Source organism: Panthera leo, chromosome A2 (assembly GCF_018350215.1).
Source record: "Panthera leo isolate Ple1 chromosome A2, P.leo_Ple1_pat1.1, whole genome shotgun sequence".
NCBI classification, from domain to species: domain Eukaryota; kingdom Metazoa; phylum Chordata; class Mammalia; order Carnivora; family Felidae; genus Panthera; species Panthera leo.
In genome coordinates, this window is record NC_056680.1 from 155,549,500 (window position 1) to 155,561,725 (window position 12,226).

The 12,226-nt window shown below is 41.0% G+C and overlaps 1 protein-coding gene across 1 annotated transcript; it reads right to left on the bottom strand.

Moving 5' to 3' along the window:
* Window positions 1–366: 366 nt before the first annotated feature.
* Window positions 367–1,311, bottom strand: LOC122212936 (olfactory receptor 9A4-like). Its single transcript, XM_042926934.1, has one exon. It carries the CDS (start codon window positions 1,309–1,311, stop codon window positions 367–369), a length of 945 nt encoding a protein of 314 aa, XP_042782868.1.
* Window positions 1,312–12,226: the final 10,915 nt, after the last annotated feature.

Consider the following 12,226-nt stretch of genomic DNA (forward strand, 5'->3'; position numbering starts at 1 on the left):
CCCCTCCCCTTCTTCCCACTTCCTTCCTCCACTAAGAAATATATCCTCAAAAATGCATTGTAGGCGAATTAATTGAGCTATGGAAAAATACAAACATGTATGTATTACCTTTACCCTATCCTCCCACTTCCCAAGGATAGGCTTCAATGGTTCAAGTCGGGAACCATCAGAAACTGAGGAATGAGAATCTAATAGGCAGAAAATGGGTTTCTTTTTTACCTTCCATGTCTTCTTCGATGGCCCTGATTATAAGTTGTACACTACTGATTTTTGAAGGGAAAATAATGATAAGATAAAAGGTGGGGTTTTCTAGGTTACTGAAAAATGTATAGTGAGGACATTGTCACAAAACTGATGTAGAGAGATTTAATCCTTTACCAGTCGACAGCAGCGTTTCATACCATCCCGAAGGGCCTCTTTGACTTTGTCATTCCTCAGGGTGAAGATGAAAGGGTTCAGGAAAGGGGTTACCACAGAAATAAACAGGGAAACTATCTTGTTGTACTCAGCAGCCTGTGTTTGCTTAGGTTTCACATAGAGGAACAAGCAACTGCCATAGCCGATCACAACAAAGGTGAAGTGAGAAGCACAGGTAGAGAAGGCTTTCCTCCGGCCCGAGGCTGTGGGGATCTTGAGGATGGTAGAGATGATGTAGGTGTAGGAGACTATTGTTGGGGTCAGTGAACCAATGATAATGACAACAGCCATTAAGAAGAGAACAAACTCTGTGAAAAGAGTGTCACCACAGGATAGTTTGAGCAGTTGCCCGCGTTCACAAAAAAAGTGGTCTAACAGATTTGATTTGCAGAAGGTAAACTGAAATGTGGCATAGACTGGCCATATTTCAGAAAGGAACCCAAACACCCATGACACAATGACCACCCAGATGCAGGTGTGGCTGTTCATAATGATGTTGTACCTCAAAGGGTTACAGACAGCCACGTAACGATCCACAGCCATCGCTCCCAGTAACACAAACTCTGTGGTCCCCACAGCAAGGTACAGGAAGAGCTGGGTGACACATGCAGCCAGAGATATTGTGTGCATCCCAGGAAGCAGCAATCCCCAAAGCAGCATGGGCATGATGATGGATGTGATCATGATCTCCAAGGCAGACAAATGACCAAGGAAGAAATACATAGGGGACTGCAGACGTTTATCCACACAGACAATCACAATGATGACTGTGTTTCCCATTAATGTCACTGAGTAGAAGAAAAAGAATATGGCAAAAAGAATGTGGTGTAGTTCTTGGGACCCAGGAAAGCCTAGAAGGCAGAATTCAGTGGCACTAGAGAGATTGTTCATCATTTACTCCTTGTTTCTGTTTGTCTTAAAACCTAGAGCTCAAAGACTGGTAACATGGCGCCACATAGTCCTGTTCTCCAAAGAGAAGGAAGACAGGTTAGGATGAGAAAATATTTTCAACCTGAAAACCTGGTGACATGCCCCGACTGCAATGCTCTGCACAAGGTCAGACATAAATGTGATCACCTTCAATCTAGCACAAGTCTGCCTGTCTGGAATAGGGGAAGACTCGTGAATCTCTACTGAGGATAAGAAAACGTTCTCTGTCTTTTTACACCACAGGATAGGCCTTCTCTCCAGGGACAGAGGATAAGAGTGTTTAAACTGACCACTTATGAAGCTGTGTTGATCAGCCACACCAGTCCGGGGACTGTGTCATTCTTCTTATGTTAACTGTAGCAGATGACATAACAGTGTTCTAGGTGATGGTCAAATCCTGGAACATTGAACCCTACACGTCATCCTTACTGGAATTGTCTAGACCCAACTTCGGGTAGTAGAAAAGCAGCAGAGGACTAAGACCAACACCCCTGCTTTCCCCAGAGTGTAAACTTCCATTGTACAGAGCAGACACATCTACAAATGAGAGCTCTGGAGCTCTCTGGAGATAATTTCCCAGGGCAGAATCATTCTTCTCTAAATCCATGTGCTTTGCAAAATGTTGGGAGAGAGGAAAGGTGGCACCTGTCCCTAACAAGGATAGATCTGAGGCCAGTAGCCCCTGTGGATGTCTGGATCTCGACCTCTCACTTTTCCATCCCATTACTCAAATATCTCTTCAGAAGACTCTTTCCAGTAACCCTACACCAATTAGGAATAACTTGTTCATTTTTGGACTTTACCATTCTTTGTAGCACTTCTTATTACCTGATATGATATGTATACTAATTTCATTCCTTCATTGCACATTAAGCAAATTCAGCAGTGGATAGAACAAACAAAACTTCCTGCCCTGTGGAGCTTACATTCAAGGGGAGGGTGGATGCCAGATTATATACAAGACAAGTAAATACAATTATGATGCTAGTCTATTCATCATGCTGGAACAAATATAAGGCAAGGAAGAAGGACAGGAAATCTAATTTAATGTATTCACAGTTCATCTATGATACTAGAATATAAACTGTATGAAGGCAGGACATGTGTGTATATATCTATCTATATCTGTATCTGTATCTACATCTATATTTATATCTATATTATTGTTGAGCTATAAAGTCATGCTGATAAATTTCCCTACATGATAGTTGCTTGGATGTGTGCTATATGGTTAAATAGTACTTGATGTTCATTAAAGCAGCCGGGCCATACCCCGTGGAGCCTACTCTTCTTGATTTGCTTTCATGGCTCACATTACCATTTCCCCTTCCTCCCTTCCCTTACTCACGCCACCTCCTCTAAGCCTTTGAAGGTTGGAATGATGGGAAAACAGGTTAAGAACAGTATTGTGGGGATGGCTCAGTGACCTGCATTGCTAAAATGTCTGTGTATTGGGCACTGGGTGAAAAAATATAGAAGAATCTTAGCAGTGACTGTTTTTAACATTGGAACAGAGGAGAAATAAATCTGCTCTCTGCTGTGTAGAGGGGATTCGGTGATGTCCTCAACCACTCTTTAAGCTCTGGGCCTCCTTTGTTCTAACAGGTAGCCAAGCCCAGAACTCCAATCTGATCTTCTCCTACTCTTTCCTTCCTAGAGGAAAACCCTGAGAAAATACTCACCCCCATGGAGGGGCCTCTCCACCCTTCTCAGACTCTCCAGGACTTGGATAACTTGTCTGGCTACTGCTGATGCATATACAGGGGCCACAGCAACTTACTCAACAGGAGCTGAGCAGAAACTCCAGAAATAACAGCATTGTGGGAACTGAGGGTCTCTTTCTCTCTCCTTCCCTCCCACTACCCTCCTTCCCAAGGGGACTTAGTCACTGAGGTACCTGTTCTTAATTAGCCCAGGTTCAGGGCGTCCCTAAGCAATCAGACTGTGGAAAGCAGAACAAACTTTTAGTTATTCCCTTTTTTGACCAATTAAGGGTCAGAACTTTTGAAACTTTTTGCTTAATGAAGAAACCTGAAATCTCACCAATCACAGGCTTTCAATACCAAAACTGCCTCCTCAAAGGCCCCAAGTCTAGGATTCAAGAGACATCTCAGACTCTAAGCAGATTACCCCTTCTGCCCTATATCCTAGACTCTTCTCTGATTCTCTTAGCTATTCAGAGAAAAAATCATCCCCTAACCCCCAATAGGACACATTACAATTGACATCTAAAATGTGCACCAGTATCCTAAAAGCATGCATATTGGTCTCAGTCAAAGCCTTAACTTCACCAGAAATCCCCTACAAAGCCTGTTTCCTCCTTCACTCATTTCATAGAGAGGCTCCTGCTCCTAACTCTGAGGACCTTCCAGAAAACTGGGGAGAGTTTCTGCCTCCAAATTGTACTTCGCTCTCTGCTACTGTCTCAGGTTTCCACTCTTCTGAACACACATGCATCTGTATGCATTCAAGCAAGATTCTTACATTTATTTCTATGGTGTGTCCATGTTTGCCAGCTGGGCACTTCAAAGTGGGAAGCATAAGGACAGACAATGCAGGCAGTTATATCTACAACCTGAACCAACTGACAAATGTAAATTGTAAGTCTGCTTTATGCTAGAGCAAGACAGAAAAAATGGCAGCTACAACCATGTATCTGGATTTGGGATTTCATTTGAAGTATACCTGTTAAATCTGAGAGGGTCAATAGATGAAGAAGGGTATAATTTGGGAATAATCTTCCTTCCCATTTCTGATGTTGCCAAGCCCAACTAGATTGCCATATAATATTAGAAAAAATTTATAAGTATGTATCTGCATATTCTTTATAGAAAATCCTGTGAAAATCTATTTTAAAACCTTTTCTCTCTCATTAACAACATATAAAAATAGATAAAAATAGATATATATGGGAATGCAAGCTGGTGTAGCCACTCTGGAAAACAGTTTGGAGGTTCCTCAAAAAATTAAAAATAGAACTACCCTATGGCCCAGCAATTACACTACTAGGTATTTATACAAGAGAAACAGGTATGCTGTTTCGAAGGGACACATGCACCCCAATGTTTATAGCAGCACTATTAACAATAGTCAAAGTATGGAAAGAGCCCAAATGTCCATCGATGGATTAATGGATAAAGACAATGTGGTGTATATATACAATGGAGTATTACTCGGCAATCAAACAGAATGAAATCTTGCCATTTGCAACTATGTTGATGGAACTGGAGGGTATTAGGCTAAGCGAAATTAGTCAGTCAGAGAAAGACAACTATCATATGACTTCACTCATATGAGGACTTTAAGACACAGAACAGATGAACATAAGGGAAGGGAAGCAAAAATGATATTTAAAAAAGCGAGGGGGACAAAACACAAGAGACTCTTAAATATTGAGAACAAACAGAGGGTTACTGGAAGGATTGTGGGGGGGTGGGGAATGGGCTAAATGGGTAAGGGGCATTAAGAAATCTACTCCTGAAATCATTGTTACACTATATGCTAACTCATTTGGATGTAAATTAAAGAAAAAAATAGAAGCTCCTGTAACAGGAAAACTAAATGAATAAAAATTTTAAAAAATAGATATAAAGCCAAAAAAAATAGATATAAAGCATATCTATACATGTTGCCCACTTTTATCTCTGCATAGTGTTCCATTATAGGGATGCCCATTCTTTATTAGTTAGCCCTCTGCTGATCATTGCTTATTGTGTTCATTTTATTGTGAAAAATGATGCTATAAATATCTTTATACATCATAACTCCATACACATTGATATTTCTGATAAATCCCTAGACTGGGCACTTATAAGGTAGATATGTCAAAGGTATTGGTTTCTATTAACACCAATTATACTCCAAAGATTTTGGATTGATTCACACTGACACGAAGACTGTGTGATAAGAGCACTCTTGATTTCCTGATCTGCTACTAACCAAAGATATGATCATAATTCATTTAAATTAAAGACAACTATATTAAAATACCTTAAATGAGAAATCAATTGGAAAACCTGCTGAAGTAGAAAATGTTTTGAAAGTTAAAAATTACCAAAACTGATTCAAAAAGAAATTAAACATGTTTCCTAAGTATTCCTAATATGGAAAATAATTGAATTCATAATTCAAAATGCTCCCACACAGAAAACTATACTTTCAAGTGGCTTTACTGGTATATTCTATCAAATTTTTAAGGAAGAAATATTTCCAATTCTACATAGAATTTTCCAGAAAATTGAGCGCAAGGGAACGCTGGTCATTAATTTTATGAGGTCAGAATTAAATCTTGATACCAAGGACACTGAAAGAAAAGAAAACTAAGAACCAATATCCTTTGTGAATATGAAAGGAAAAATCCTTAGTAAAATATGAGAAAATAAAATCCAGCAATACTTAAAGAGAATAATGTGCCATAACAAAAGGATGGTTTTACTCCAGATATGCTAGGTTAGGTTAACATTGGGAGATTAGGAGGACGCGGGGCTCACAGCGCGTCCTGCCGATCACTTAGATTCCACCTACACCTGCCTAAAGAACCCAGAAAACCGCCAGAGGATTAGCAGAAGGGAGTCTCCGGAGTCAAGCGCAGACTAGAGGCCCACGGAAGAGGGTAGGAAGGGCGGCGAGGCGGTGCGCGCTCCACGGACTGGCGGGAGGGAGCCGGGGCGGAGGGGCGGCCCGCCGGCCAAGCAGAGCCCCCGAGTCTGGCTGGCAAAAGCGGAGGGGCCGGACTGAGTGTGTTCCGACAGCAAGCGCGACTTAGCGTCTGGGAGGTCATAAGTTAACAGCTCTGCTCGGAAAGCGGGAAGGCTGGAGGACAAAGGGAGGGAGAGCTGCTGAGCCCCCGGACGGCAGAGCTCAACTTGGCGGGGAACAAAGGCGCTCACCAGCGCCATCTCCCCCGCCCACCCCCCAGCCAAAATCCCAAAGGGAACCAGTTCCTGCCAGGGAACTTGCTCGCGCAGCCCAAACACCCAACTCTGTGCTTCGGCGGAGCCAAACCTCCGGCAGCGGATCTGACTCCCTCCCGCTGCCACAGGGCCCCTCCTGAAGTGGATCACCTAAGGAGAAGCGAGCTAAGCCTGCCCCTCCAGCCCCCGTGCACCTTGCCTACCCACCCCAGCTAATACGCCAGATCCCCAGCAACACAAGCCTGGCAGTGTGCAAGTAGCCCAGACGGGCCACGCCACCCCACAGTGAATCCCGCCCCTAGGAGAGGGGAAGAGAAGGCACACACCAGTCTGACTGTGGCCCCAGCAGTGGGCTGGGGGCAGACATCGGGTCGGACTGCGGCCCCGCCCACTAACTCCAGTTATACACCACAGCACAGGGGAAGTGCACTGCAGGTCCTCACCACGCCAGGGACTCTCCAAAATGACCAAACGGAAGAATTCCCCTCAGAAGAATCTCCAGGAAATAACAACAGCTAATGAACTGATCAAAAAGGATTTAAATAATATAACGGAAAGTGAATTTAGAATAATAGTCATAAAATTAATCGCTGGGCTTGAAAACAGTATACAGGACAGCAGAGAATCTCTTGCCACAAAGATCGAGGGACTAAGGAACAGTCACGAGGAGTTGAAAAACGCTTTAAACGAAATGCAAAACAAAATGGAAACCACGATGGCTCGGCTTGAAGAGGCAGAGGAGAGAATAGGTGAACTAGAAGATAAAGTTATGGAGAAAGAGGAAGCTGAAAGAAAGAGAGATAAAAAAATCCAGGAGTATGAGGGGAAAATTAGAGAACTAAGTGATACACTAAAAAAAAAATAATATACGCATAATTGGTATCCCAGAGGAGGAAGAGAGAGGGAAAGGTGCTGAAGGGGTACTTGAACAAATTATAGCTGAGAACTTCCCTGAACTGGGGAAGGAAAAAGGCATTGAAATCCAAGAGGCACAGAGAACTCCCTTCAGACGTAACTTGAATCGATCTTCTGCACGACATATCATAGTGAAACTGGCAAAATACAAGGATAAAGAGAAAATTCTGAAAGCAGCAAGGGATAAACGTGCCCTCACATATAAAGGGAGACCTATAAGACTCGTGACTGATCTCTCCTTTGAAACTTGGCAGGCCAGAAAGGCTTGGCACGATATCTACAGTGTGCTAAACAGAAAAAATATGCAGCCGAGAATCCTTTATCCAGCAAGTCTGTCATTTAGAATAGAAGGAGAGATAAAGGTCTTCCCAAACAAACAAAAACTGAAGGAATTTGTCACCACGAAACCAGCCCTACAAGAGATCCTAAGGGGGATCCTGTGAGACAAAGTACCAGAGACATCACTACAAGCATAAAACATACAGACATCACAATGACTCTAAACCCATATCTTTCTATAATAACACTGAATGTAAATGGATTAAATGCGCCAACTAAAAGACATAGGGTATCAGAATGGATAAAAAAACAAGACCCATCTATTTGCTGTCTACAAGAGACTCATTTTAGATCTGAGGACACCTTTAGATTGAGAGTGAGGGGATGGAGAACTATTTATCATGCTCCTGGAAGCCAAAAGAAAGCTGGAGTAGCCATACTTATAGCAGACAAACTAGACTTTAAATTAAAGGCTGTAACAAGAGATGAAGAAGGGCATTATATAATAATCACAGGGTCTATCCACCAGGAAGAGCTAACTATTATAAATGTCTATGCGCCAAATACCCGAGCCCCCAGATATATAAAACAATTACTCATAAACATAAGCAACCTTATTGATAAGAATGTGGTCATTGCAGGGGACTTTAACACCCCACTTACAGAAATGGATAGATCATCTAGACACACAGTCAATAAAGAAACAAGGGCCCTGAATGATACATTGGATCAGATGGACTTGACAGATATATTTAGAACTCTGCATCCCAAAGCAACAGAATATACTTTCTTCTCGAGTGCACATGGAACATTCTCCAAGATAGATCATATACTGGGTCACAAAACAGCCCTTCATAAGTTTACAAGAATTGAAATTATACCATGCATACTTTCAGACCACAATGCTATGAAGCTTGAAATCAACCACAGGAAAAAGTCTGGAAAACCTCCAAAAGCATGGAGGTTAAAGAACACCCTACTAACGAATGAGTGGGTCAACCAGGCAATTAGAGAAGAAATTAAAATATATATGGAAACAAACGAAAATGAAAATACAACAATCCAAACGCTTTGGGATGCAGCGAAGGCAGTCCTGAGAGGAAAATACATTGCAATCCAGGCCTATCTCCAGAAACAAGAAAAATCCCAAATACAAAATCTAACAGCACACCTAAAGGAAATAGAAGCAGAACAGCAAAGGCAGCCTAAACCCAGCAGAAGAAGAGAAATAATAAAGATCAGAGCAGAAATAAACAATATAGAATCTAAAAAAACTGTAGAGCAGATCAACGAAACCAAGAGTTGGTTTTTTGAAAAAATAAACAAAATTGACAAACCTCTAGCCAGGCTTCTCAAAAAGAAAAGGGAGATGACCCAAATAGATAAAATCATGAATGAAAATGGAATGATTACAACCAATCCCTCAGAGATACAAACAATTATCAGGGAATACTATGAAAAATTATATGCCAGCAAATTGGACAACCTGGAAGAAATGGACAAATTTCTAAACACCCACACTCTTCCAAAACTCAATCAGGAAGAAATAGAAAGCTTGAACAGACCCATAACCAGCGAAGAAATTGAATTGGTTATCAAAAATCTCCCAACAAATAAGAGTCCAGGACCAGATGGCTTCCCAGGGGAGTTCTACCAGACATTTAAAGCAGAGATAATACCTATCCTTCTCAAGCTATTCCAAGAAATAGAAAGGGAAGGAAAACTTCCAGACTCATTCTATGAAGCCAGTATTACTTTGATTCCTAAACCAGACAGAGACCCAGTAAAAAAAGAGAACTACAGGCCAATATCCCTGATGAATATGGATGCAAAAACTCTTAATAAGATACTAGCAAATCGAATTCAACAGCATATAAAAAGAATTATTCACCATGATCAAGTGGGATTCATTCCTGGGATGCAGGGCTGGTTCAACATTCGCAAATCGATCAACGTGATACATCACATTAACAAAAAAAAAGAGAAGAACCATATGATCCTGTCAATCGATGCAGAAAAGGCCTTTGACAAAATCCAGCACCCTTTCTTAATAAAAACCCTTGAGAAAGTCGGGATAGAAGGAACATACTTAAAGATCATAAAGGCCATTTATGAAAAGCCCACAGCTAACATCATCCTCAACGGGGAAAAACTGAGAGCTTTTTCCCTGAGATCAGGAACACGACAGGGATGCCCACTGTCACCGCTGTTGTTTAATATAGTGCTGGAAGTTCTAGCATCAGCAATCAGACAACAAAAGGAAATCAAAGGCATCAAAATTGGCAAAGATGAAGTCAAGCTTTCGCTTTTTGCAGATGACATGATATTATACATGGAAAATCCGATAGACTCCACCAAAAGTCTGCTAGAACTGATACATGAATTCAGCAAAGTTGCAGGATACAAAATCAATGTGCAGAAATCAGTTGCATTCTTATACACTAACAATGAAGCAACAGAAAGACAAATGAAGAAACTGATCCCATTCACAATTGCACCAAGAAGCATAAAATACCTAGGAATAAATCTAACCAAAGATGTAAAAGATCTGTATGCTGAAAACTATAGAAAGCTTATGCAGGTAATTGAAGAAGATATAAAGAAATGGAAAGACATTCCCTGCTCATGGATTGGAAGAATATTGTCAAAATGTCAATACTACCCAAAGCTATCTACACATTCAATGCAATCCCAATCAAAATTGCACCAGCATTCTTCTCGAAACTAGAACAAGCAATCCTAAAATTCATATGGAACCACAAAAGGCCCCGAATAGCCAAAGTAATTTTGAAGAAGAAGACCAAAGCAGGAGGCATCACAATCCCAGACTTTAGCCTCTACTACAAAGCTGTCATCATCAAGACAGCATGGTATTGGCATAAAAACAGACACATAGACCAATGGAATAGAATAGAAACCCCAGAACTAGACCCACAAACGTATGGCCAACTCATCTTTGACAAAGCAGGAAAGAACATCCAATGGAAAAAAGACAGTCTCTTTAACAAATGGTGCTGGGAGAACTGGACAGCAACATGCAGAAGGTTGAAACTAGACCACTTTCTCACACCATTCACAAAAATAAACTCAAAATGCATAAAGGACCTGAATGTGAGACAGGAAACCATCAAAACCTTAGAGGAGAAAGCAGGAAAAGACCTCTCTGACCTCAGCCGTAGCAATCTCTTACTCGGCACATCCCCAAAGGCAAGGGAATTAAAAGCAAAAGTGAATTACTGGGACCTTATGAAGATAAAAAGCTTCTGCACAGCAAAGGAAACAACCAACAAAACTAAAAGGCAACCAACGGAATGGGAAAAGATATTTGCAAATGACACATCGGACAAAGGGCTAGTATCCAAAATCTATAAAGAGCTCATCAAACTCCACACCCGAAAAACAAATAACCCAGTGAAGAAATGGGCAGAAAACATGAATAGACACTTCTCTAAAGAAGACATCCGGATGGCCAACAGGCACATGAAAAGATGTTCAACGTCGCTCCTTATCAGGGAAATACAAATCAAAACCACACTCAGATACCACCTCACGCCAGTCAGAGTGGCCAAAATGAAGAAATCAGGAGACTATAGATGCTGGAGAGGATGTGGAGAAACGGGAACCCTCTTGCACTGTTGGTGGGAATGCAAATTGGTGCAGCCGCTCTGGAAAGCAGTGTGGAGGTTCCTCAGAAAATTAAAAATAGACCTACCCTATGACCCAGCAATAGCACTGCTAGGAATTTATCCAAGGGATACAGGAGCACTGATGCATAGGGGCACCTGTACCCCAATGTTTATAGCGGCACTCTCAACAATAGCCAAATTATGGAAAGAGCCTAAATGTCCATCAACTGATGAATGGATAAAGAAATTGTGGTTTATATACACAATGGAATACTACGTGGCAATGAGAAAAAATGAAATATGGCCTTTTGTAGCAACATGGATGGAACTGGAGAGTGTGATGCTAAGTGAAATAAGCCATACAGAGAAAGACAGATACCATATGGTTTCACTTTTATGTGGATCCTGAGAAACATAACAGAAACCCATGGGGGAGGGGAAGGAAAAAAAAAAAAAAAAAGAGGTTAGAGTGGGAGAGAGCCAAAGCATAAGAGACTGTTAAAAACTGAGAACAAACAGAGGGTTGATGGGGGGTGGGAGGGAGGGCAGGGTGGGTGATGGGTATTGAGGAGGGCACCTTTTGGGATGAGCACTGGGTGTTGTATGGAAACCAATTTGACAGTAAATTTCATATATTAAAAAATAAAAAAAAATTAAAAAAAAACAAAAAAAAAACACAAAACATTGGGAGATTAATATAATTCACCATATGAACAGAAATAAAGAGAAAAACCACATGGTCACTTAAACAAGAGCAGAGAAGGCATTTCACTAAAATCAACATCCACTGATGAAAAACTCTGATCAAACTAGGAACAAATGGAATCTTCTTTAAACTCATAAATAGAACCCACCAAAAATCTAATTCTAACATGAAACCTAATGATGAAAGACCTAATTTCTTCCTCCAAGATAGGGAGGAAGGCAACAATATCTGTTCTCACCAATTCTATTCAACATTAAACTGGACATCCTAGCTAATGCATTAAGGCAAGAAAATGAAATTAAAAGCATACAGTTAGGAAATAAAGAAAAAATATTTATTTGCAGATTACATAATCCATTATGCAGAAAATCCTCAGATATCCACAAAACAAAAACAAAACCAAAACCAAAAACAAACAAAAACTTCCCAGAAATAATGAG

What these genes read in the sequence shown, in the direction of transcription:
- LOC122212936 (XM_042926934.1), bottom strand. Translation starts at nt 1,311, where the DNA reads ATGATGAACAATCTCTCTAGTGCCACTGAATTCTGCCTTCTAGGCTTT.